Source organism: Syngnathus acus, chromosome 15, assembly GCF_901709675.1.
Source record: "Syngnathus acus chromosome 15, fSynAcu1.2, whole genome shotgun sequence".
Lineage (NCBI taxonomy): Eukaryota > Metazoa > Chordata > Actinopteri > Syngnathiformes > Syngnathidae > Syngnathus > Syngnathus acus.
The window spans coordinates 12,142,637-12,169,442 of NC_051100.1; the positions used below are offsets into that span (position 1 = coordinate 12,142,637).

General features: G+C 47.2%; 1 protein-coding gene and 1 long non-coding RNA gene across 4 annotated transcripts; both read left to right on the top strand.

The window, feature by feature from the left end:
• On the top strand, window positions 1–24,920 carry LOC119134882. 3 transcript variants are annotated; one of them, XM_037272073.1, is made up of 6 exons: window positions 1–361; window positions 469–649; window positions 16,130–16,234; window positions 17,480–17,631; window positions 18,522–18,637; window positions 20,804–24,920. In XM_037272073.1, exons 2-6 carry the CDS (start codon window positions 533–535, stop codon window positions 24,343–24,345), a joined length of 4,032 nt encoding a protein of 1,343 aa, XP_037127968.1. In that variant the 5' UTR covers window positions 1–361; window positions 469–532; the 3' UTR covers window positions 24,346–24,920. The 3 variants fall into 3 exon arrangements, with proteins under 3 accessions (XP_037127968.1, XP_037127969.1, XP_037127967.1); XM_037272074.1 differs by having other exon boundaries at window positions 472–649; XM_037272072.1 differs by having other exon boundaries at window positions 1–649.
• LOC119134997 lies at window positions 10,708–12,979 on the top strand. The gene is made up of 2 exons (XR_005100474.1): window positions 10,708–12,863; window positions 12,934–12,979. It is a non-coding gene; the product is annotated as an uncharacterized LOC119134997 (long non-coding RNA).
• Window positions 24,921–26,806: the final 1,886 nt, after the last annotated feature.

The following is a 26,806-nucleotide window of genomic DNA, read 5'->3' on the forward strand; positions in this document are numbered from 1 at the left end:
AGGGCAGATGGTAACGGCGGGTAAGTGAGGAGCAAAGCACTCTGCCGGCCGCGCAGCCAAAGCTCAGCTCGGCCGCTCCGCTCCACACGTGCCACCGCAGCGTCTCGCAGGAAACTGCCCCGTAGAACGCAGCGGCGCCAGCGGCGCGCTGGCAGTGCTGCCGCCCGCCGCTTCTACTTCTTCGTCTCCGAGCCCACGCTGACGGGACACAGCAGCAAAAGTGCAGAAGGAGGAGGAGTGGGAGCCGAGATTGGAGCAGACAAACGGGGCGAGTTGGGGGCAACATTTGGGAGAAACCTACTAAAGAAAGATGCGGCGCGCAGCCAGCGGCAAGAAGAGAGGCATTTAGGACATGAGACCAGTGAAATATTGGAAGAGAAACTAGCAGGAGAAAGACAATTCATCAGCAGAAGCGGCAGCAAGAGGGAATAAACTCTCTTTTTGTGTGTGTGTTTGGTTGCCCTCAAGTAGGAGCAACAAGGACGCCTTCCGCTCCCAGCGCAAGTCCGGCAAAGTCTGCCAGGAGCTTCCGATGGCGTGCTACTACATCGTGATCAGCTCCACCCACCTGCGTGACGGACAGCTCAGGAGCATCAAAGGGGTGTTCCGAGGACCAATTGGAGCTGGCGGACACCAAAGCAACAAAACGGTAAGGCACCTTTTTCAAACCCGTTTGACGACAACAGTGGCCCGCCGGGTCGGGCCACCTGTACTCCACCGACGCTGGGCCGAACAGCCCAGTACGACCTAATACTCAATACACTTTAGTATTCAACATTATTCACTCCTTCAATCCTTATAGCTTGAACAAGATTGGAAGGCCGGAAAATCTCACTTGTGAAATATTCACTTAGAGTTTCAACTGCAAAATAAAAAAACAACAAAGAGCACTGTACTGTAAAAAAACAGAATCAAGGAAACTCAAGGAATTTTTTTTCTGAGTTGCAACCACTGTTGTGTTCAAGTCTTGAACATTGCTTAATGAATATCATCGGGTGCTGGAGTCGGGTTGGCGGCTTAGTGTGCGTGTGAGTGACAGGCACACCCGGACTGACCATAGGGAGAACCGGGAGTATTCCCGAAGTGCCGGCCTAGGATTGGCCTGCTGGCCTGCTTCCCTCTGTTTTTTTTTTTTTTTTTTTTTAAGACTGCCGGTGCGGCGGCGCGCCTATCAGAGAGACGGGCCAGGCCACTCAGGCCAGGAGCATGTGCGGAGGGAAAGACGACTGGTTTATATCAATTAACACCCGCGCACACAGTCCGTATCAACCACACACCTGAGAGCGTGTGTGGAGGAAGGGGTGTGTTACGTATGTCAGGTGCCGGCTGCTATGGAGCGAGCGAGCGGTGCGAGTGAGGATAATGGACTTCGAATGTGGTAAAAAGAAGAGGAAAGGCGGTGCAGAGAGGGAGAGAGACAAAAAAGAAAGGCGCTGGAGGAGGGCGCGGCCAAATGCAGAAAAGTTACGGATTTATTCAGCCCCCCACACGGTGCCATTAAAAACTGTGTGTGTGCCCGCGCGTGTATGCATGCCAGTTTGCATGTGTCGTGTGCATATGTGCCGCTGCCATGTAATAAGGCTGTCCCTCTGCTGATTTATTGTTAGATTTAGTTCTAGTTGATTTTGTAAGTTGAAGAGTCATTTGTTATTCTTTCTTACATGCACATTCCTCTAAACTTTGTAACTGGCCCTGGCTAAATTAATCCTAAAATATATGTCTGTTTCCTATACAAAGGTGGAAATATTGCTAGTTTTGGTGCTTCAGACAGTAGGCCCAGTACTAGCTCAGAGCAGCTGACAGGTAAAGAACAGATAGTCATCTATCAATGCATGGGATTGAATAGGCCATGACTATGCATGAAACATTTGGGCGGAAAAAAGCATATATTTAACCATATCATTCTTTTGATATTGATTAAATGTGTTATTGTTGATAATATAATTATTATGCTGGTTGTTCTGACACTTTTATATACTGGCAAGACAAGTCCAGGGAGCAGTGCAAGGGAAAGGCCAACTCAGGACACAGACAGACAGACAGACTCAGAGAGACCTTTTGATTATTTTGCTCGCCCTCATTCTAGAGATTTTGATTTGTTTTTCCAGTACCACCCACAACAAAACCCAAATAATGATTGTGTGTTTGTGTGTGCCCATGCATTTAAGTGAGGGTGTGAACATGCACGTGTGGGCAAGGCCAGGGTGGCCTGGTTACATAACTGACTCCTGGCCTGAAAAAATCTCCCTGTCCGGCCCTGGCGACTGGGTGTGAGTAGGGGCCTCCGGTATATCCTTGCGAGTGGTCGATAGACAACCCAAAGTGCATCGATGGCCGGCTCTCCTTGCCAGGCCACGACACGACCTTAACGGCTTTAGTTAGCCAACACTGTTACCACTAGTAGGCAAAGCGGGCATACCCAACTACAAAGAATGCTCACTATTGTTAGCCTCGTCGCAATTGTCTAATTGTTTCCATTTTTAATTGATATTTTGACAGTGAGAAAGAAAAGGCTTGGCCAATATGCTAATAGGCTAAAAATCTTTAACATTGTATATGAGCAAGTCGTTCCTTTATCGCACAAATAAATGAGAATTGCCGATGTTGCAATACAGGAAAAAATGCTTGAAGCAAGCAAAATGCGCTTAACAAGAAATGCCTCAGAAGAAGAACGATGTCGGCAGACACAACAAGCATATTTTGCCTTGATTTACAAGATTTAATCTTGTTTCCAGTTGAGTTGCACTTTTTCAAACGCTTTGTCAATAATTCACTGCGAGTCATTTAGTGGACCTCCAAGCTGTGCTAGGTGACGTGAATTCCCGTGTGACAGTCACTGAGTCTTTAGGTCCACATCAGCGTCACTATGCCCCTCCCAGCAACTTGATTGTCAGCTCTTTAATCAAAGTGTTTGCACAGTTAATTAATTGCTGCTTCCATTTGCTTAATTGACTGGAGGCGCAGGGAGGCAGATGGCGTGGGGGCGGGGAGGCCACGCTAAGCTAAGCGCTCCGTTGGCTCACCGGCGGCACAGGCGGCGGCTCGGAATCCCGGTCTCCGGGCCGCGGCGGCTCGGAATCCCGGTCTCCGGGCCGCCCCGGCTCGGCCCATAGCACCTGTCTTTGATGACAGGGCCGAACAGGGGTCGTTGTTGCGACTTTGACGACGTTACAACTTTTGGCGTGGCCTTGCTCAGAAGCTCCCGTGAAGTCCGGCCACAGTCAAATCTGGTTGGCGGTTTGAAACGTGCAAGCTCTCCCTCCAAGTGGCTCGAATCAAACTTTTTGTCATTAATCAGTGTTTTTATTTTATTTTTTTATAAAAACAACAACAACACTGTCACACGAGTTCTCCAGCAAAATGCGTCAAAGTAATAATGCGAACAAGTTGTCAAAGAAAATGAAGCAATAATGAGTGTTTTGAAACGGCGGGCGCGTCCGTCACCTCTTCCCGGAATAGTGCGCTATATATACTCAGAGAGTTAATTGGCAAACAAGCGCACACGACGGCTGCCAGTCACCTCGCATCCTTGTGCGCACGACGACTAATTTTATCTCAGTCGGCGCGGGCGGCCTTCTGATGAAACGGCGTGAAAGCGACACGCCTCAAAGTAAGCCGCTGAGATGTGATGTGTTTGCGCAGCACAAAAGAAAGAAAAAGGAGATCATCTTTCATATACATTGGCTCGGTGATTCCCAACCACTGTGCCGTGACAGGTCGCTGGGTTTGCCGCCAATTTCCCTCTGTCGCTCTGAAAGCGATTTTCTATTTAGATGCCCGACATGGTCTCACTTTTTCATGAAAGAATAAACGGTGTTCCGTCCGGCAGGAAGTAAAAGACAGAGAAGTCTTTCTTCTCCATCAATTCACATGCACATTAAAATGCAATGTCTGCGATATATATATATAATATATATATATATACATATATATATATACGTGTATATATATATATGTTTTTGTGTGTATGTATATATAATATGTATATATATATATGTATATATATGTATATATGTAATCAGCTGATTAATCAGTTATTTTTTTCTGCAAGATATCGCAATGCCTGAAAAAATAAATGTTGTTTGGGTCTTAATAGTTCTGATAAAATATGATGATAAGTATTAGGATTAAATTATCTTTGACCGAACCATTTCTGGGCCCAAGGGATGCAAGATAAGTGAACAAAGTTGAGAAACGCTGCATTAATTCTCAAATGTGGCTTTGGATTATTTCTCCAGACCTCCATCAGCAGCCAAAGTCAGCCCCTTTCAGACACGATCAGAATCCTCAAATGGACTTTGCCCAGGAAGGTCCTCTGATCGGAGATGTTCCGATCTCCTTCCTGACGAACGTTCGGCACATTTTAAAGAGCCCAAAATGAGACAGCAAGCGAGAGTACGCATCTTGACCTTGAGTGCACATTCCCGCTAATATGTCGAAGATTAGCGCAGTGACCGACAGCACGTGGTCACCCATAACAAAATGGCAACATTCACCTCAAATGGACGCTGCTGTCCTTTCTTTCCTTCTGTAAGGCATCAGAGCTACATTTGGTCGGCTCACGTTGGACGATTGGATTTCTAATTTGGATTTGTTTGCATGTTTGAAGGTAATTGCTGATAATGTGTAATAACTGCAAACCATAGAATTGTCCTTTTTTCACTATTGTCACCTGCCAGCCTGAGGGCACCTCGGTGTTGCTCGTGAGTTTGCGCTCGTCACTGAGAGGAGGCAAAAGGAATGCTATGGGACATTTAGAAAAAAAATAAAAAGTCTGACTTTTGTAGTGGGACTTTTCATGTGGCTGTCCCCTAAGAGTCCACGCACGTTATTGAATTTAGATTTTTTTTTTTAAATCCAACTTGAGGTTGTTAGTTTTTTTTTTGTTAGCCATAAGAGTTTTTCTGCCAGGTGCATTATGGTGGCTCAAATATGTACGTAATGTTGCGATGCTAGATGAAATCGCCTCAATTTTCGCGGGTCATAGTGGAGGTATTTAATTGACAGTTGAGTGGGGCGTGGTTTCAGCGCATTTAGATGACACCATTTCTAAGCCTTCTTTTATATATCCTTGGCCATATTTAGAATCATTCAAATTTGGAAAGAACGCCCACAGCGTGAGCAATTGTGCGAGACACTTTTATCACTTGAAAGGGTTGCTTCCCTGAGCCGGTTGGCTTTGCTATTTAGATGGATTAGCATCCAAGCTAGCAAGCATGGCTGCTTGTCGAATGGTGTCGTTTCAATCTTAATGACTGTCAAAGTGTTGATGAGTTTTCTCGCTTTGAAAAGCGCCAGCAGCGTCAACCTGACTCATGAGCCAAAACTTTTCACAGGAAAGACGCATCCAAATGGAGCTTGTGCGTGGCCATGGGAATTTTTCACACCTTTTCCCAACATCGGCCAGCCTGGCGGACACGTTACCGCGGCAACGTCCATCCCAGTCAAGGCAAATACTGTAGTGCCGCTTTCTCTGCATCATGTGTCAATATTGTTCAGGGTTTTTACACAAGAAACAGATTTTAGCTCATTTTTCCACTTGTCGATAATGTTTTTTTTCTGATACCAAATGGGCTTTGAAACATTTTTTTTAACAGCCATAAGAGTGTTTGATTACGTGTGTGTCGTTGGTATCTGCTGTTAGATTGTTTGTGTGTGTACCTGTGATAGGTATTAGTGGTATTAGTGTACGTGTGTAGTTATTACCATACATGTTCGTGCAGTCTTTGTGTGTCGTTTGTGTGTTGTTGTCTATGTTGTTACTGTAATAGACGTGTGCAAAATTCTAGTTATAGTTTTGTGTGTGTGCGTGCGTGCGTGTGTACTGCATGCGACATGACGAGCGCGCATGTGGCAGGAACTCTGTGGATGTGTGAAACATCAGCCATGACTGAGGAGCCATCTGCTGCCCACAGCTCCGTGTGGGTATGCGTTACGTGTGTGTGTGTGTGTGTGTTTGTGTGTGTGTGTGTCCTCTCGTGACACAGTGCGAGTGCCCAGCTGACCCATGTGGCTTATTTATGTCATCCTACGGAAGATGAAGAGTTTTCTCACGTTGACCCTCAGAGGGAAGCGTGCGAAGCGTGTTTACACGTCAACACGTTACTCTAAGTCTTCACTTTCAGATGTCGCCTTTTTGGAAGTTTCCACGGTAACGGCAGCTCGTTTGTGCGCTATCAGTCTTAGTGGAAAACTGACCAGGCCAACGCTGCCTAAGAGCTTTTTTAGCTGCACTCAGACAAATTCAAAGTGACTTTAGGCTTTATATTAGTGCTATAAGTTGTCTTGATCTTGGGAGTGTAAATGCTGTAGCGACAGCTCTTTTCTTCTCTGCAAACCGCAGTCACATACAGGTTAAGAAGTCAGCCCTTCGATCCAACGAACCATCCAAATGTTTGGCTCATTTGTTCCTGGCATTTCAAAAACATGAATGAGGAAACGAGCTGCTGCCAAGGTGGCCTCTCGTTCCCCTCGGCAGCAGCAGCCAAAACTCGCCTTGCTGATGTCGTGTTTAAAGTTGCAAAATCGGGTTTCGCCGAATCCATTTGGGTAGTTTTCTCTCTGTATTTTGCTTGTCCAAGCAAAATGAAGTGTGCTGCAGTTTTTCCCCAGTTGGCAGACTTTATCATCCGGGTTGTTCCCGCTTAGTTGATCAGTTTTTGCGGCCGTTGTTTTGCATCAGGCTTAAAGCGTTTTCAATGCTATCACTGTTGCTGTGTCACGGGCTTGCTTGTAAAACAAAAAAAACCCCAAAAAACTCTGGAGTAAGTATATCGCGCTCAACAGCAGCCAGTTCAACATGTACGTATGCTTACAAGGAATTCTTCCTGGATTTGCCGGAATGGAAATGACACTTATCCTACATGCCAACTCTACTGCAAGAGCCGCCGTGGCCCTTTAAAAACAAAGAGCCCCCCCTCTCCATCCAGAGAATGATTTTCCCTCTTAAGATGTTCTTAATGAGTTGTGGAGTGCTGCATGCTAAAGTATATATTTATGTAGCTCCCCCATCGCCATGGCAACTGTGGGGTAGCGAGCTGGCAGCGTTGAGGGGGCGTCATCGCGACTCGGGTGAACCCTGCCAATGAGGTGGGCGGTACTGGGGGCGGAGGGGGGCAGAGGGGAGATGGATGGTCGCCAGGTGCGATGGTGACGTCGGAAATGCAAGCAGATGGACGAGACGCAGAGTGAGACGCAAGTTTACCCACACTAACGTTTGTTAGCCTGCTGCCTCGCTGCTTCCTTTTTCTTTTTTTACTTGAAGCCATTGTTTCATTTCATTGGTTTTCCCAAGCGTTGCACTGCAGGAAATGAGACAAGTTTGCTTCATTGGTCATTTATTCAACTAGAGCCATGTTATGCTCATTACAGGTTTCATTTACATTTATGTGTGTGTGTGCGTGCGTGCGTGCGTGTGTGTATGTATATATATATATATATATATTTATAGAGGTTTTGGTGTAATAGGAGGAGCTACTCTTTTTTGTTGTCGGTTCAGGTTGTCCCACGACACAATATTTAAACATACAAAAAAAACAATGACCAACAGAGGGGAAGCCAATTTTCTTAAAAATTGTGCACTCGTAACGGAGGGGCACAGTATGGGTTCAGAAAAACCGTCAAAAACCAAAACATGTCTCTAAGACTTGCACGTATGTATTTCACGGTAGTTTTTAATGTTGACTTTGGTCATCATGATGGTTTTTGGAGCTCTCCAAACACCGTCATGATGACCAAAGTCAACATTAAAAACTTGGAATAATATTGTCATTTTTTTTTACCACAGCGTCATCTGCTGGACACGTTTGCCTGCTTGAAACTTCGAAGACGCTCCAGGAAAGACTTGTTATTGTGTTATTTTGCCTTTTCTTCTCATTCGTCTCCCCTGGGGACTTTTCCCTCTTTGCCTTTCTTGTTGTCATTTCATTTGATTTCGTGCGCGTTGATACTGCGCAATCAGCAGGCCGCCTTTCTTCTTCATCGCCTCGTCTCTCCTTCAATCGGCTCCTCATTCTTCTCCGCTTTGATTGCACCCATGCTCGCCTTAGCGCTTAGCTCCCCCTCCTCTTGTCACCGTGCTCCCCTGTTCAGTCTCGCTTTAGTGAGCAGTAAAAACAAGCATCAGATCATCCTAAAAACAACAACAATCCGGCCATTATTCAGCCATCTCCATCTGGATGGCTCACAGGCACGCACGCACCCACGTGGAGAGCTCAGTGACTTGAAGAGGAAGTGAAACAGAAGGCCAAGGATGCGCGCTCTACTGGAGGCGAGCGTGGCCGGCCTGGCGGCTCTTGTCTTTGGGCCAAGATCCCGTCCTCCCTCCCTTCCTCGTCCAAACACCCCCCGCCCCCGGCAAAAAGACATACGTGGCTCCTCAAAGGGCGGGTTTACACTGTGGATGTATTTGCACAAGCCACATTCGGTACCAATGTCTGATTTAGTTTTGTGTTCAATTTAAATGACGGGTATGACGCGCGTCCCACTCGCATGTAAATAAGGCCACGGGCAGCAAAACAGATGTCAACTCAAGAATGTCAGTGATACACACACACACACACTTACACACACGAGTGACACGTTAGCGGACAACAGCTGGTGACGGTCACAAGATTAGGTAGGCCATCTCGTACCAGCCATTCCGACACGTGTGCAGTTTTTTCCTGAGTTCAAAACAAGCCTCTTGAGGCTACTTCACAGCTTCACGAGCAATCAGCCGAAAGGTTGTGTCAATATCAGACAGAAGCAATCACGGTGCTCCGCATGTGCACTTTTTTTTTTTAATCCTCCCGAAAGGGAAAAAATAGTTTCATTCAAGCCACAACAGTGGAAGTGAGCACTTTGTTTTTATTTACCTGCGCTGAAAAGTGATGACAAATTGGGATGAAATGAGGAAATGACAAGTGGTCACAAACAGTGCGTCCTGTTCCGCACGTCTAAAACGGAATGACATCATTATGAGAACATGACAGTTAATTTGGATTCATATGTTTGGTTTGAAACATTTTTCTGCGATAAAAGTGGAATGACAATTAGATTCGCTCTAAAATATTTTTGGACAAAACTATTGCAAGGAAATTTAATTTTTCTTTAGAGAAAAAACAGTTGACAAAAAGACAACGAGATTGAAGTCTAATTTTGCAATATTTAACTATGGTGAAAATGTTAACAATTTTAACGAAAGTGTTTATAATCTTCCTTTGTTAGGAATGGTTTTAGGGGATTTAAATGGTAAATTTATGACAAACATTGAAATTAATTTGTTAGTTTTTTTTCAAGAAAGTTTTATGAAGAGAATCTTAAAATATTGTAACAAAGGAATGAGATAGAGGTCAAAATGTATTAAAAACATAAACGTAAGGAAAATATTTTTCAGAGAATGTATTGTCATCTTAGGATAAATTTGAATTTTTTGGGGGTAGACTGAAGTCAAAATCTAACTGGAAAAGAGCTCTGGTAGCTCTGCTTCAGCTCTTTGTTCTGAAAACATTTGCTCGATCTTTAGTTAGTTACTAGTTTGTTGGTGAGTTAGTAGTTACATATATCAATTCTAAAAAAAAAAAGCTTTTTGGTTGTGACTAAACAGATGAATGAATGAGAGTGTTGCATGTGTGTGTGTCTATTAGTGAAATTGTGACTTGTGTTGTGTCAAAGGAAACGTACACGAACGACGTCAAAGATAACCAAGTGGTGTCTGCGGCCACGAAAGGTCATGGCGGTTATCTTACCCTGCGTTAAACATGCGCATGCACACGCGCGTGCACGCGAGCCACCGGCGCCCTGTGTGTGCTGTGTGTGTTTGCTTGGTGTGGCGTCAGCACTTCTAATGACAGCGCAGCAGCAGATCATATCGATCGGCCCGACCCTCTCTGACCATCAATACCGATGATCCCATCCAGATAAGCTTACACACAATCAATAACACTCTCTTTGTCTCGCTTTTTTCTGTGCGTGTGTGCTGCGTGCTGCGTGTGTCTGATGTCACTATGACCTAACCTGTCTCAAATAGGCCACACTCTCTTCGTGCATCTGCGGTTGACTCGAAGCTGACACGTTGTCTGACCTTGTGCGTATGCGTCTTTGCTTGAATTGACCATAACCTGACTTGTCAGACTCTGTTCTGGGGTACGTTTGTTTGTGTGTGCGAGATGGGGGGGGGGAATTTTATGCACATGCATGCATGTGACATGGATGGGGTAAACCTTGCTTGCAGTAAATTGTATGGGAGTCTGCCTATGTGCGCTTCTTTTCATAGTGAGCCTCTAGTGAGATTATGTGTGAATATGAATATACAGTATGTATGTACGTATATATACATATGTGTATGTATGTATGCATGTATGTATATATATATACGTACATATGTGTATGTATGTATGCATGTATATACGTATATGTATGTGTATTTATACGTATATGTATATGTGTATATATATATATATATATATATACATACACACACACGCACACACACACATATCTGCGTGTGTGCATGTCAGGGGTGCTTTGGGGCACCTTAAGGTCGGTCAAGGTGAGCTGTAATGGAACTCAGAGCAGATCCAATCGGGCGCCACTTGTGGTAAAATGAATTGGCCTTACACGAGGAACCTGTGTGTGTGAGAGTGTGTGTGTGCGTGCGTGCGTGTGTGTGTGTTTGTGTGATGTAAAGGCCACGGAAGCTGTGAAAAAACAAATCCAATTGTGACGGCTTCACACAGACAAAGGGCACATTTATTCAGGAAAGCAAAAAGAAAAAAAGTGTATGTGTGATGATGTCAATCTTTTCGCACACCAGTTGCCATGGCATTCTGCGCTTGCTTGTATTATTATTTCTTTATTTTTTTTTAGGCATGATCGATCAGTCAGTCAATCCATCCAGCTTGCAAATAGATGTTTGAAACATAGTAAAGTGTTAAGTGCTAAAGAAACCGGCCCTTGTAAGATCAACATAAGAACAATGTCAATATCAGAACAATAGCCAATTACCAAAAGAAGAGTCGATCAATCATAGTTAATTTGCGCAGGAAGACGCAACACAAAGTGCTTTGCACGGATTAGCATCAATGGCGCCTGCGAAGCTTATGAAGAAGCAAACAAGTCTGATCTTACTTGCGTCTGTATAAGGCGGTGTGAAGTCTTACCAGTTAAATGTAATCATGTCAGACTTATACGCAAAGACGCATGCTGGCGTTAAAACAGTGACCATGTATGTGTGCGTTCATTTTTGTGAGTTTCTGACTGTTTTTCTTGCCGATCTTAGCATGCGGGTGTTTTGTATCTTTGGGCTTTGGTTGGAGTGAGTTTGTGCATCTGCGTGTTTTGTGTTGGTCAGATTTGTTTCGAGCGTGTGCTCTTATGTACCTCCGTACCTCCTCCTATAGTCCGTGCTCCTCCCTGCCTGTGTGTGTGTGTTTTCCTTCTTGCGTGATTGTGTGTGTGTGTGTGTGTGTGTGTGTGTGTGTGTGCGTGCCTGTGTGTGTGTGTGCGTGTGTGTGTGTCGCGAGATAACATTGTTGTCACAGAAATCTATCAGCTCCAACAGGATTGCTTTTCGCCGGCTTTGCTTGCTCCTGTGTTTCATTCTTGTTTCCTGCACCTCAGCCTTGCCCCCCCTCCCCCAGCCAACCCCGGCCCGCCCCGACCCCCACACACACACCTTCTCCCATCACTCTTAAGATTTTCACTCCCAAAGCAACACCACCAGTTGCACTTAATAGTTTAGACACTTCGGTGTGCGTGCACGTGCATGTGTGCACGTGGTCATCTCCTCTAAACGATTCCCCCACTGAGAGTGAAATAGATACGAGGGAGACGGCGGGACGGGAGCGCGGATGCATGCGGAGAAGTCGGAGATAGATGACAAGTTGGGAGGGATGGAAAGGCGGGGAGGGGGGACGCTTGGGAGGGCGCAACATGGCGGAAAAATGAGCGATGGAGGCCAGAGAAGTACGAAGATGTATGGGAGGGCGGCCGGCTGGAGGAGAAATGAGTTAAGCAGCGAGCAGGTGTGATAGAGCTCAGCTTGCACGTTTCATTTGTCACTGGGAATATGCCCGCCATGTTGGCACGTGTGTCACCTGCTCCGCCCTCATCGGCGAACGGACATATACAAAACAGGTTTGTTAAACTGAGCTGAACTCAAGCTATGTGTGCCACCCGAGTTGGGTGAAACTGCAGGCCTTTGACCTCACGTGCGTTGGCCCCTTCCTGGTGGTCCAGGGGTCTCTTTGCAGAATGTTGGAGTGAGCAGGAAGAGAGGCAGACTTGAAAAAGACATTGAAAGAGACAGGGGAGAGATTTAACAAAAAGAGAGAGGGGGGAGGGGATAAACAAAGTGAAAAATCTCACAGCCATAATCTTGACTCAGCCCAGAGAGCCTTTGCCAAGCTGACCGCGAAGCGCATGCACGCATGCCACGTTTAAGACAGAGTGAAAATCAATGCGAGCGCTGCTGCTCTGCATGATAATGAGAAAGGCGTGCTGCTTGAGCGTGTCTTTGTAACGTTTGTGTGTGTGAGGTCAAATCCCAACTAAGTCGACACTTTGTTGTCATATCCGGTGTGTATTTGTAAGGATAAACCCTGCCGGCGGAATTCCACGAGGGGACGTCAGGCCCGAACAAGTCACTCCATAACACGCTCCCATGCGCGCACAAGAATCTGAGCAGGAAATTGATAGCCAGAAAACAGCAATCGACTGAACAATTGCGAAGGAATGAAAATCACCAAAATAAAAGCAAGTTGAATAGCGAGAAAGCAATACCCATGAAACGATAGCAATCAAAGCATCGAAATAATAGCGAGGAAACTAAAGCAGCAACATGAGAGCGACAAAAACATAATGTGTCGAGGGACGGGCCGCAGGTATCGGGCCGCAGGTATTGGGCCGCAGGTATCGGGCCGCAGGTATCGGGCCGCAGGTATCGGGCCGCAGGTATCGGGCCTGTAACAGCATGGTGGCGATACTGACGGCAAAAAAACCAAATCGGACATCGAGCAAATGGTCCCCTGCAGTTGCTAGCGCTGTGCCGCGGCAGTTGCACACGTGGCCATCTGTGTCAAAATCTCAGTCTTTGTTTTCATTTGCTGTCATTGACTTAAATGGATTTTTTTTTTATCTCCAAAGAACGTACTTCCTCGTACTCGCATCAGTTGGAAGAAAAAAAGAGGAAACGATGGATGGTGTGAGGCAACAGGTGCACAGAAATTTTGGGACACCACGCTTAATCAATTCATTCATAGCAGTCTGTGTGTGCGTGTGCATGTGTTTGTGTGTGTTAATCAGAAGACTGTTGAACTGGAGTGCGCTCCATCTGGCTGCACACACAGACATGCGCAACACTGTCACTCATTGGCGTAAGCTCCCCCACCTCACTGAAAAGGAGTTCAGCTGACATGTGATTGACAGCTGTCCATCGTTCATGTCTTCAGTCATGTGATTTCATTTATATATTGATTGATTCATCACATTTACGACAATCTGTGAGTCTGTGTTTGTCTCATCTTAATTCAAGAGAGCAGAGTGTGCATGTGTGCGCCGCAGCACATGCAGTCCACTCGGGATGGAGATGCAAAATTCATGTCAATATGGCCGCCGTCTCGTCTTCATTTTTTTGCGGTGGCGGAGCGCAGGTTTTCAAAAAGGTTTTTCTCTTCCAACATCCTCAAATGTAAGAGAAAACTGCTGAATTGCGGATGCTTGTCTTTTGTGCGGCCAGACGCGGTGGCAGAGGAAGTTTGGCTCGCTGCATCCTGAGGGCGGCGCTCTTTTTCCTTTTCACATGCTCCACCGTTCCTCCCGTCTCTTCTCGTGACATTTTCTTTCTTTGCCTCAGTGTCGCCGACGCACTCGTGCCAATGAGCCATGAAATGCTCGCCGGCAAATGTGCCAGCGTGCGCGTTTATGACGGTGTGCAGCTGGATTCGCAAGAGCGCTTAAGGTCTCCATCAGCCAATGTATTTGGAGATGAAAGTACCCATCTCATTCTCCAACCCTCACCCTACTCGTACTTGCAGTTGCAGGCGCATTGATTCGGGATGGAAAAGGAGCTCTAATTTTGTCTATTGGATGCGGAGGCGCTGGAATTAATGCCATAATCCCGTCCGGTTTTACGGTTCAATTTCTGGCACACACGCATGCACATCCCCCGAGGATGCGGGGTTGTGACCGACCGGGGGTGGGGTAAAGGCCGGGGGAGGGGCAGCTTTGCTGCCCATATGCTGGCCAAGGTTGACTCAGTCCCCCCTGCCGGACGCTCCCATCACGTTTGGTCTTTGACGCAAATGTCGCGCAGCAACGTTTTTATTCTCGTTAGAAAGTCTTCCGCTCTGTGATGATTTTGCTCTTTTGGCTTGCAAATGTATTTCGCTAGTTTTCAGACTTTGGAGTCGGGCAGCTCACTGCTTGGAAACGGGAACGAGTTGCGGCCTTTGACGAGCTCGATGAAACGTGTTAGTTTGAAGTCAACTCCACACGCGGCTAATTGGGCACAAAACATTAGCACTCCTTCATCCCGAGGCCCGCTTTTGTTTTCTGGCAGCGACGGACAAGCCCAGGCAGCGCTAAGCGCTAACACGGCGCATCAAAGCGCACAACAAAAAAAGCTGAGCGAGTTCTTAAACAAAGTTGAGACATCCGACGCGCGTGAACGTTTAGAGTCGGCCTTGGATCGGAAATGTTCCGGAAACTCCATTGGAATGGATTATGAAATTTTCAACTGGATTGCAGCAAACGTTGCTCATTAAACCACATCAATGACTCATTTGAGGATCCTCTCAGGCTCATTTCTTGTAAGAATGAAGTACTTGAAAATACAGTAGTTGCTCTCCTATCACATCTTTGTGTACATGAATTGTGGTGTCTTCTGAAAAGTGCTGATCTAGCAGGAACAAGGATTGCCTTGTCTTTTATCTCTCTTATCTCCATTTAAAAAGAAGTCCGTTTCAACTGGAATAAAACATTTCATGTGCTGCTCTTCTTTAAGCCAATCCACTTGTGGTCCAAACAAAACAATCCATACAGTTGATGGCGGCCCGAAAGGGTTTTAATTGCGGCGAGCGGCTAATGCAAGCTAGCAGGAGGGAATCATGCAAATGGCTTGCTTGTCTTTTTAATTGAAGGATGTCTTTGTGGTGCCTGTTTAATAGAATAATGTCACATAAGTCCTTCCTTAATGTTGCTCCACCCCATGTAATCGTGCCTCATAAGTCGGGACTTAATGCAATTATGGCGACTCGCGCAATCATCGGGGGTGGGGGGGATTTTGCAGCGGTAATGGACGCAGGACGGCGGCAAATTTCGTTCTTAGTCTTCTGTCTGTCGCGTCCGAGCAAGTGAACGCTGGATTCCCACAGCGGTCGTTGGCGCAGAGCAAACTTTAGTACTCACCGAAAACAACGTTAAAATGGCTGTGGGAAATATTTTCATTTTTTAATAATAATAATTTGCTCTCATTTTTCAGGTGCGTGCATGTGAAAGGTATGAATCAAGTGTGTCATAAATAGTCGTTTTTTTTAGTGTGTGTGTGATTAGTGTGTGTGTGGGAGTATGTAACACTAGAGTGTGTGGATATATGTATGAGATATGTAGTCACGCAGATAGTGTGTGTGTGTGTGTGTGTGCGCGTGCGTGTGTTTGTGATAATGCAGATATTGTGCGTGTGTATGCGTAAACGTGCATTCATTCAGACACTCACATTGTCGATCAATAGTTGCGATTAAAGGGGTCATCTGGCACGGAGACGCAGTCATTCACATATGCACTCAAATGAAAAGCTCCAATGTAATCAATATTGATTACACATTTCACCTTAGTTATGATGTTTATCCACAAGCCCCGGCCACTTTGTACTCCAACACACTCAGCAGATGGCGCACACGCTCATGCAACAGGACATGCTTGCGACATGTTTGTGTGCAAAATATGTCACCATGGTAACGCATTTGTCCAAAATTAATTTGTGACAGCCCGAACGTCGTAAATGGTGATGAATATTTATTTAGGAAGCCATTCTTCACGGACAGCATTTGTGTGTGTATTACCGACAATCTGACAGCATTTCACCACGGACTAATGTCTGTGTGCGTGTGTGTGTGTGTGTGTGTGTGTGTGTGTGTGTGTGTGTATGCAGGAGGAGGGCACCTCCAGTCTCTACTGCGAGCTGTGCGACAAACAATACGTGCGACACCAGCAGTTTGACAACCACATCAACTCCTACGACCATCACCACAAGCAGGTGAGTGAGCGGGTGAGTGGGTGGGTGGGCCGCCTCCCGCCTTGGCTTTTTGCTTTCCGCCTCCATCCCTTGGTGTCTTTTGTTCCATACCGGAGACGGAAGGAGCTCACTGCTCGCTGAGGTTTGGGATCTTGCGCAACACATGTATGCGTTAAATGCAGCACTTAACACACAATGAAATGGACCTTTGTCACCACATAGAACCGCTGGATTTATCACAGTTTAGCTTGCTAAGATATGGATTAAAATAAAACAAAACACCACTGCAAAACTGCTGCCTTTGTTTAGTATTTTTTCAAATGGCCTGCATAAAATAAATTAAATAGACCATTTGAAATATTATGCCAAACATCTTGGGCTGTCTGGAATAAAATGCATCAAATAAATAAACCAAAAAAGTCTATGATATTGTACAAGTTCCTTTTAAGACTGAAGTTCTAACCTCAAATCAGACATGTTCAGTGAACTGAGGGGGAAAAAAAGCTTTTGCTTCGAATATGTGTTGCGTGTCAATGAGAGAAAACTTTGAGACAAATAACATGAATATGATCTGTGGAGACACACGCACACATCACTGACCTTCTCCAAGTCCATCCATCCATTATCTGTACCGCTTCTCGGGGGTCGCGGGCGTGCTGGAGCCTATCCCAGCTGTCATAGCGCATTAGGCGGGGGACACCCTGAATTGGGTGCCAGCCAATCGCAAAAAAATCATGCAGGCACGGGGAGAACATGCAAACTCCACACAGGGCGGGCTGGAGGTGGAATCGAACCCACACCCTGCAAACTGTGAGGCTGACGTGCTAACCAGTGGGCCAATGTGCCACCTCTTGTCCAAGTCAAGCACTTCAAAGATGGCTTGCGCGCGTATTTTATTTTTTATTTTTTCTCTGATGCTCCTTATGAGGCAATATGATCTAGTGTTCCTTGTTGTTGTTGCGAGCGTGTGTCACTATCTTGGCGCTGCAGACCGCTCAGTGCCGGAATTAAGCTGGACTCCTCTAAAGCTGACACTTGCGCACACACTCACACTTTCACAGGGAGGATAAAGGCTTTGCCGTTTACAAACTACTGCGTGCACACACACGATTAGATACACACTTATTATTTTTGTGTGTTCCACCCACTACACACCCCACACACATACTAAAAGAGATCATGAATGAGATCATGGATGCCATGCGTGATGATGATGATGATGATGATGATGATGTCATCAAATTAATACAAGCGATGCAATTTCAGCGCCTGAAGGAGCTGAAGCATCGCGAGTTCTACCGGGCATTGGCCTGCAGGAGGCAGAGGAGGCGCAGGGAGGAGCGCACGCTGAGGAAGACGCTACGGCAGCAGCAGCAACATGGTCGTCACCGTCATGAGGACAAAGCAGAAGAGCACTGGTGAGCGCTTGACAAGAGTTTCACCTTCAACATTTTGTTGACGTGCGCACGTAATGAATACGCTGTACAACTTGCAAGCCGGACTAAACTTGTATGGTTGTAACCACGTACGCGGCCAATGTTTGCATCAATAGACTTTCAAAATACATCAGTACATCACATACGTCCATAAAAACCTTGCCAATGGGTTTCACTTAAGAGTTAAGTTATGCAGACATTTAATGTTTTTTTAACATGATATAAATATGATCCGAGCGGCCGTGAAGGCCCCCCCCCCCCCCGGAGCTGCGAGTTGCAAGCGGCGCACGCCCACGCGACAAGAACTCCAGCCTCTCCCAGAAAGTGGGCCCTCGGGACCACATCAACCCCTTTCAATCCATGCATGAAGGCAAGAATTTCAAAGGAGCTTTGCGCTACAATACGGCGCAGCCTCGACACTTCATGTTCTGGGAAAAAAGCACATTGTCACAAAGACTATCACATCCGTATCCGTGGACTGTAGTCACAAACATTCGTACGAATCATTCGCAGTTGCAAGCCAAACATGCAATTGATCCCAATCACAAACATACACAAAGATGCAATTAGAGCAATCAACTTCCTGGGAACAATTTGGTGTTTTCGCTGATTTCGCTCACTTGCATTTTTTTGGCAACACGGGATGACAAAGCCAAACAAGTGCAGAAAAGATATGCAAAACTGTACACAATCCCAGACTCAGACCCGATCTGGTCAGATGTGCATGCCGCTAGAGTGCCGTGCTGCATGGTCAAAGTGGCGTTCAATCCCAAAAAGGAGAAAGTTGCATTTCGGCACGTCCGCCGTAGAACCGATCGGGCGTGACCACATTGATTTGAGGCTTTTGCTCTCCTCCTCTGCCTTCCCGTTAGCGCTCCAGGTTGCGGCCCCATGTTCCGCTCCACCACCGTGGCGGTGGAACCGGCAACTGCTATGGAGGAGTGGAGCGACAGCCACGTCCACAACGGCGACGACGCCCTGGCGAGTGGTAAGCAAGTGCTCCTCAACCACTAGGCTCACGTCCATACTTGACGGAGGCCGTTGCTTCATCAGCGGGCCATCACTGATCAAGCACTTGTCAGTTCACCACACTCACGCTTGTCCTCCAGAAAGTCTCAATCGTACAAAATCCAAAACATTATTTTCCACTGAAAATCGTGTCAACCCAATTCCGGCTCACCCAAAATATTAAGACAAACACAAAAGCTTTCACCGCATCAAGGCAATCATAAATATGGCTTGCATCGGCAACACTTAGGGCGACATTGGCCTTAATAGAGGCTTTGCAGCTGACGTCATCAAGCTACCCACATTAGCTTGGCGGCCATCATGGCGGTCAACTTTTCAGTGCCGGTCAACGACTCACACACGCTTTCTTGTTATATCTGCTGCTATTTGAGCTTAAAAATGCCGGATACCTGCTGTGCTGTTGGATGTAGCAATAGACGAGGCGATAAACCAAATCTTAGCTTCTATAGATTTCCGGCGAACATGAAAAAACGTGATAAATGGAGCGCGGATATTCGTCGTGAACGATGGAAACCTACGATTTACACAAGGATATGCAATGAGGACTTCATATCAGGTATGTAAACAAACTATTCACCCCTGATTTGTTTCACAAAATGTGAAATAATACAATATGGGATGATACAAATATGATTGTTGAAAATGCTGGGTGCATTTTTAGAAAGGCAGCAAGAGCAGCAAGGCAGGGAATGGGATGATTTCTTCAGTTCACCCCCCCGTTTTTATTTTGTGTTTATTTTTTCATGATGCTTGAAAACGTTATCAATGTAAATATTGAATTATATTTATTGGTTAAGTTTCAAGCCAATCAGATGTGGCATCATGCAAAAATAAACAAATAATAAAAATGGTAGCAACTTGAACAGACAGGTACAGTATCTGAATGATTTCACTCTATTCAGTTTTTTAATATGTCAAGTTATGAAATGCCATTACAAAACAAATCGACGAGGTAATTATAAATATCTGGATATGAGCGTTCAGGCAGGTCGGCTGTTGCAAAATGCTCGGGCGATTTTAGCATGCTTCTCGGTAAAAGGTACGGATCCGTTGTGCCAACAAGGTTCAACTTCTCTCTGTGACGTTTCTTGGAGTCTTCATCCAAATGCCTAACTTCGTTGGATAGCAAATCAGCCATAATTCGGAAGAAATCGGTGAAAACGTAGCGCAGAAATCAGACAATCCATACAAACACGTAGGAACGAGCTGACTAGTTGACCGCCAAGATGGCGGCATAACACAAAATCACGTGATAAAACCACGTGACTGCAAAGCCTCTATAGCCGGTTCAAAAGTCAGTTCTTCAAAATAAAAGCATGCCAGTGCAGTGTGGCAGTTAAATAACTGTGTGGAAACGTGTATAATAGTGTGTGCTTTTATTTTGATAGGCTGACACATATGTTGACACATATGTTGCCGAGCAGCCCGGGAGGGTTAATGCTTTTTTTAATTGTTTTTATGGGAAAACAGCAGATGTATAAAAACTGAGACAAACTATAGAAGAGATACATCGTTGGAAATTGAATCACAAGAAAACGTTTCCCACTCCTGCACTGAATGAATATTATTCAAATTGTGTACCTCATAAAGTGACACCGAGGTTGTTTTGTTCACATTTGAGGCAAAATTCTTTGACTCATTTGTGTGGGTAAAAAATAAAAAATAAACAAAGCATGTGTTTCAAAAAAGACCTCACCAGCACACAAATGCGCAAAATGTTCACCTCACAAACTTTGTTTGAAAGAAATGCATTGAGGTGAAGGACAACACGAAAGAGGAAGAGCATGTAGAACGTAGGGGGCGGTTGGAATAAGGACAGAAAGAAGGAGGTGTAGGAAGAAGTCGGCCGTAAACGCTGCAGTCGGCAAACCAATGCTGGAGGCGCAAAACAGAGCGACACAAACGGATGAAAAGAAAAACACGTTGAAGTAAGCCTGACATTCATCAGCATGCTTATTTCTTCTTCCCAAGCACGTCCCACGCTCACAAATCAGGTTGTGATGCGCGATGAGCCACAAATGTGAAGCCTCGCAGTAACATTGCTGAATCCTTGCCCAGTAGCTCCTCTTCACATTCATTGCGCCTTTTCTGACATGTAAGCTCTCTTTGTTTTTCTTCTCTACAGCTCCTCAAAGCTCACTGCTCCTTCCCATGGATGCCACGCTGAGAAGCAGACTCCTGAGCGACACGCGGTGGCCGTACCAGCGAGGGAACGCTCACGCCATTACGCCTGGCGACATCACGAGCACAAACGGCCACACGAGCCGAGGCGGTGCCTTTAACAAGCTCCCTTGGGCCCCCGGTTTCTTAAGCGACACCATTAGAGCCAATAACATCCCCGCTGACAGTGAAAACAAAGGCTACGTCGCCAGCAGGGGGCGCCCGGTTTGCTTCTCACTGCCTAAAAGGAGCTGCCTTCTTCTGCACCAGTCGGCCGCTGTCTTCATCCAAGCCGGGCGGAGCTCGCGAGACGGCGACGAGACAACGCAACAAGTGGACGACAAAGTTGCTCGAAAGCAGATCTCGACGACACGGTTGACCGGCGAGCTGGATGACAAGACGAAAGCCACGCTGTCTTTATGCAACCACCGCCATCGGAACAGACGCCAAGTGCATGTGGGAGGTGGGAGAGGAGCCCAAAACACTGCTGGCAGTAGGACTGAAGATGGGACACAAGCCCAAGATGGAGGTGCAAGTGGGCTTAGAGCCCAAATTTGTGGTGGCGGGTGTGAAACCGAAGCTGTCCAAATCAATGGTGGTGAAGCTACTGGAGCCCAAGTAACTGGCCAAAGCGCCGCAGGAGACCGAGTCAATGTAGGAGGTGGGATAAGAGCTCGGACCAGCGGTCCAAGTACAATTGGAGGAACTGGGACAAGAGCTGAAGATGGGGCTGCAAGTAGAACTGGTAGTGATGGTGGGCCAGGAGCTGGTGCGAGAGGCCAGGGCTGTAGTCAAACTCTGACTACAACTGAAGCCAGCCAAAATAGGACTGGAGTTCAACTAATAAGTGTCATGGGACCCCAAAACAGTGAAGGGGGTACAACCAGTGCTAAGAAGACTGGTCGGAGTGGAACTGAAGCTGCAGTTACTCATGGACTTGGGACTGGAGCCATCCTAAATGGCGGTAGACTCAAGACTGGAGCCCAAGTTGCTTGTCAACGTGGGACAGTGGTCCAAATCATTCCAAGATGCAGCAATGCAGCCCAAGAGCAAGATGGATCCCAAGTCATCGTTGCTCGTGATACTGGAGCTGAAGACCCGGGTGACAATCACATTGAGACGGGAGCCCGAGACGGCGGCGCACGTAGAGCTGGAACCGCCCAAGACTGTGACGATGGTTGGATTGGAACCCTAAGAACTGGTCAGAGCGGCACTGGAACCCAATCGGCCCATGGAAGTGGGATTGCAGCTGAAGATCACGTGACAAGAGCACTGCCGCCACTTTTGGAGTCTCAAAGTCCTGCCTTTGAAACCGCTGACAAAACGTATTTTGTTGGAAAGCTACATGGTTCCACTCTGGCTGAGCTCCAGCAAGCAGCACTAGAGAACCAAGCCAAAGACCCGAGTCCGAAACAATCGCCGAGATCTCGTCCGGGTGGGCCCAAGGAACCCTTCTGTCCCGTCCTGAGTCGCCAGGGCAACCGCGTCCTGCTGTGGCCCACGGAGATGGTCCGCTACACCAAGACATCGCCCTCGCTCTCCTACAGCGTCAACCCGCTGCTGTACGACTTCCGAGCGCACGCGGACGGCAGCGGGGAAGCAGGGCGCCCGTCAGTGATCAAACATGCCGGCCGCCGACAGAAGCCGGAAAGCGGCGGGGGAGGAGGCCAGGCTGAGTCAGATCAAAGTCCAGATGAGAATGGAGGAGGACAGGCGGGAAATCCCCTGCAAGTGGTGCGCCGAGGCAAAGGTGGATTGAGGAGGAGGAGGAAGAAGAGGGGAGGGCTGAGGAAGAGGGGGAGAAGGAAAAGAAGAGAGGAGATGAAAAGGAAAGAGCAAAGGAAGAGGAAGATAATGAATGGTCTCCATGAGATGGCGAGAGATGACAGCGGAACAGAGAAAAGCCAGAAAAAGCGGCTATTAAGTCATCCAGCGGCGCGGCGGACGCTCGAAGGCCCAGCAAAAAGTCCGAGGGGGAGGCGGGAGCAGTGGCTCACCGAGAACCACGTGCTATTATGTCCTCTTTCCGCAAATAAGTGTAATCGGAAGCGGGTGAACGCGGCTGGCGCCGGCCCACATCGGTGCCAGCAATCCTCCTCCGGGTGGGGTCCCGCGCTCACAAAGCTCCTCTGTGGGGGTGCAGCATGTAACGCCGCGATTAGCCCCGCTATTCAGACACCACACCGTCCTGCAATTACGGCCCACCCCGCCGGCACGGACACGGGGCCGGAGCACAAACATGGAGACGGAGACGAGCGAGGGCCGCAAGATAAGGGCCGCGGGAATCCGAGGGAGATAAAAGCTCAGGAGGCGAGAGTGTGTGCGGCGACGATTAGCAGCGTCTTGTCCCCCCGCCGAGACGCAGCGGGTCGGCGCCAAATCCATCTCGCGCCGTCGTCAGACGCCCAAGCGGCGTGCGATGCAGCGATTAGCCCCATCCCCCTTTCCTTTGACAGCCCAGCGTGCGCTCACCGACAAACGGCCGCACCAAGTATTTGCACCTTTGAGGCACAAAAGACAGAAAGGCAGCCGAGCGTTCCGTCAGCATGCGCAAACGCGACACTCGCCGGCAAAGATCTAGCACAGGAAATGAGAGGCGACAAGAGGAAGGGCACAGAGTGTCCGCAAACCTGCACTGGGAAGAAACACAAAGGAGAACCAAAACAAACCAAAAGAGTCATAGGCTTTGGTTTGGGAACAACTTTGGACTCAACAAGTGAAGCAAGCAGTAAGGAGATGAATCCAAGCCACTTCTCCCCTGACAGGACAACTCACTTATGTCAGGATGCTAACGCCAACGCCGTCCAGTCTGTCGACGTCAAAGTTGTGGACACGCCTCCCGAGGACGCTGCTCATGATGACGTCATCAAACGCCAACTCAGCAGCCAGGAGACAAATCCGAGGCACGTGTCACCGGAGAGGCTTCGGGTTCGAGTGTATCAGGAGAGCCAATCGTTTAGTTCTACCTGTGTTGCACCTTACGGGTACCATCTGTGTCGTGACTCCGTCAATGCTCAAGTCACTGACGCCCCCCTTTCAGAGCCCAAAGCAGCTCCCAGCGAGGGCGGCCAGCGTGGTGAGGACAAGGCGAAGGACGAGCATGGCGGCAGGAGGTGTCGGGAGGTCCGGACGGCGGATCCCGTCCCCCCAGATAAGAGTCCACGTTTCCCCCTTGGGCTCCCACCGGGGTGCCTCCGCCTCCAAGCTCCTGTCTTCTTACCGCCGTCAGCTTCCTCCTTCTCTTTCCATCGCACCGTCATCCAGCACCACGTCTCCCTCCTGCCCCCGCCACTGCCGCTCCCTTCTTACCTGCTGCCGGCTTTGGCCCCCCAGCCCCTAGGGCTGAATCCGCCGCCTCCGCCATCTTTCTTGGCCTCGCCCGCCATCCATCTCCTGGATGCACCGTATCCCCTGGCGACGGATTTTCACCCCATGCTGAGTCAACACCACCCGGCCCTCCTGGCGCCCCCCCACCCGGCGGCCTTGCCCTTGCAGCTGTTGTTCTAGTTGCCATTTTCAAAGACTTTCAAGTCATTGGCTATGCTCATTCACTCCGTGGCACAAATAATGAATACAGTCAAAGTCAGAGTAGAGAATGAGTGAACGATTGTTAACATTTCCAAACGAGCCTCAGCTGTGCAAGCCGCCATGTAGCGCGACACCCAGCTGTGGTCCTTTCCCATCCCCACTTTACATTTCAAACTGGCCACTCGATTGCAAGAAAATAAAATTCCATCATCTTCATTTCACAAGGGATGTTCAAAAATATTGGGACTCCCAAGCGAGGAAAAGATTTCGACCTTCACTTGTGGAGGAAAATAAATTCTGCCTGGATGTATTTTTGTAGACCACCTCACTTGAATGAGACTCACTTTTTAGACTTTGTGCTGATGCTACTCGTGATGATGACTTAGAATTCAAACTACTTCAAAGCAAACCACGTTGGAGCAAATAGTAATGTTATTGATGCGATTGTCTTAGAAAAGGATACATGGAAATAAAACATGAATAATAAAGCAGTAGACTTCTGGTCTTGTTTTGACTTTTGCACACAGTAACAAAGAAAGAAGAAAAATCACTTTTGTTATTTTGAATTTCTCATCATTTGTAAGTAAAATGGGCGGGAGGGCGTCTGTCAGTCACGGACTGAGAGCGTCCACGGCACTTGCCCCGCTTAGTGACACTGACGGGCGAAAATCTGTTTGACCTTTCGATCATTCCGCAAGATGGCAACGTATTGGTGGCGGATCGACGGAGCATCGCATCAGTTTGACGGGTGGGATGCCCACCTCTGCTTGAAAGTAGCCCTTAAAACTAGGGTTGGCGTTTTGAATGGCTTCAAAGTAAGGTTTCAATTTCAACTTTCAAACTACGGCTGGCCCCCACTCGTGGCTTTTACCTCACCTTATGTCTCCATGTCCACCCATGTCTCTCGTGTGTGTGGGTATGCGTGTGTGTGTGTGTGCGTGTGTACAAGCGTGTTTGTGCGTGTGCACGGCCAATCAATGCTCACCAACAATTTTGCCGGAGTGACCTTTTAAAGGTGCAAGAAAGCATTGCCGTGACATTCAAGCCAGAAGGCTAGAAATATGCCTCCCGGCGTGAAAATAAAATTTCCTATTTGTTTGCTTGTTTTGGGATTCATTCCCCAAGAAAAGGTGACATTTGTCCGTTTTTCCTCAAGTCGTGGCGAGAAAAGAAGAAACAGGCTTGTCTGGCCTTGTGTGGTGGCAAGCAGATTGGCAAGACAAACATGAGGGCAAACGGGAGAGGGGCGTCGTCAAAGACAATGCGGCCACGTGGAAGTGCTGAGCTTGCCAAATTGTAATTTTTCATCAAAATTATGACGCCGAGCAGTCCTACCTGCGGATTGTGCGAGTTGCCACTAGGAGCAAGCGTGACCCTCCGCCGATAAATGAGCATCAAGTCAAGAAGAAGAAATGCATCGTAGTTTGGCCTCTGTGGCTTGCTGACGAGCAACAAAAGCGCCTTCCAAGTTTTTTCTTTTTTTTTTGCAGTCACTGCAGCTACTCAGAACCCGAATGGGCTGACTCCATTTTGCTTGCTTTGAAGGGCAGAACTGAATACTGGTGGGAGCCGGAGCTCAATTTGGGCAGCAGTCCATCTATGGACTCAGCACTTGAGCCGCTTCATCAGTGTAAGACTGGGCCAATTGGCTTGATTAATTCATTGATTGGTTAAGGTTTCAAACCTGGGTGACACTTTCAAATTGGCATTTTCAAATGGGGTGAGACTTTCAAAACAGGGTATTAAACGAGGGACAAGGTTTCAACATAGGCCCATTACAGTTAGTTTCTAAGTAGGGTTTCAAATTGTTTTTTTTAATTAGGATTCTAAATGAGGGTTAGGTTTTAAAATTTGCGTTTCAAACTGGTGTTTAAAACTAGGTTTAGGGATTCAAATGAGGGTGTCAAACTTAGAATTGGGTTTCAGAGTAGGGTCAAGCTTTCAAATTATGGTATCAAATTGGGACTCTTGCAAAGGGTCAGAGATTCAAATAAGGTTTTAAACAATGATTAGTGTTCAAATCCATGTTTAATAGAAGATTAGGGTTTCAATCCGGGGTCGGGCTTTCCATCCATGGCCACCTGATGACACAATCGGACAAATGTGTTGTTCATGCTTGCAAGCGCTTGGGAGAAGTCTACGCCTCCTTTCTAATAACGACAAGAAAACAGATGCAGGAAGCGTTCCCACACCCCTCCAAAAAAAAAAAATAGGTGGTGGGTTTAATCCTCAAGTCTGGTGATCATGTCCAAGAGCCCTTGAGCAAGACACTGAAGTTTGTTTTTCTCCCGGTAGGGTTTGGCAGCACCCTTCATGGCAGCACCAATTTACTTTTTTTGTGTCTTCTTGCGGTGTAGCAAATTTGAACAGGTTCCCCCCCTCCGCAAGCAAAGTTACAAGGGCCACACTAATTCTAACAGCAGAGATTTGTTTGAGGCCT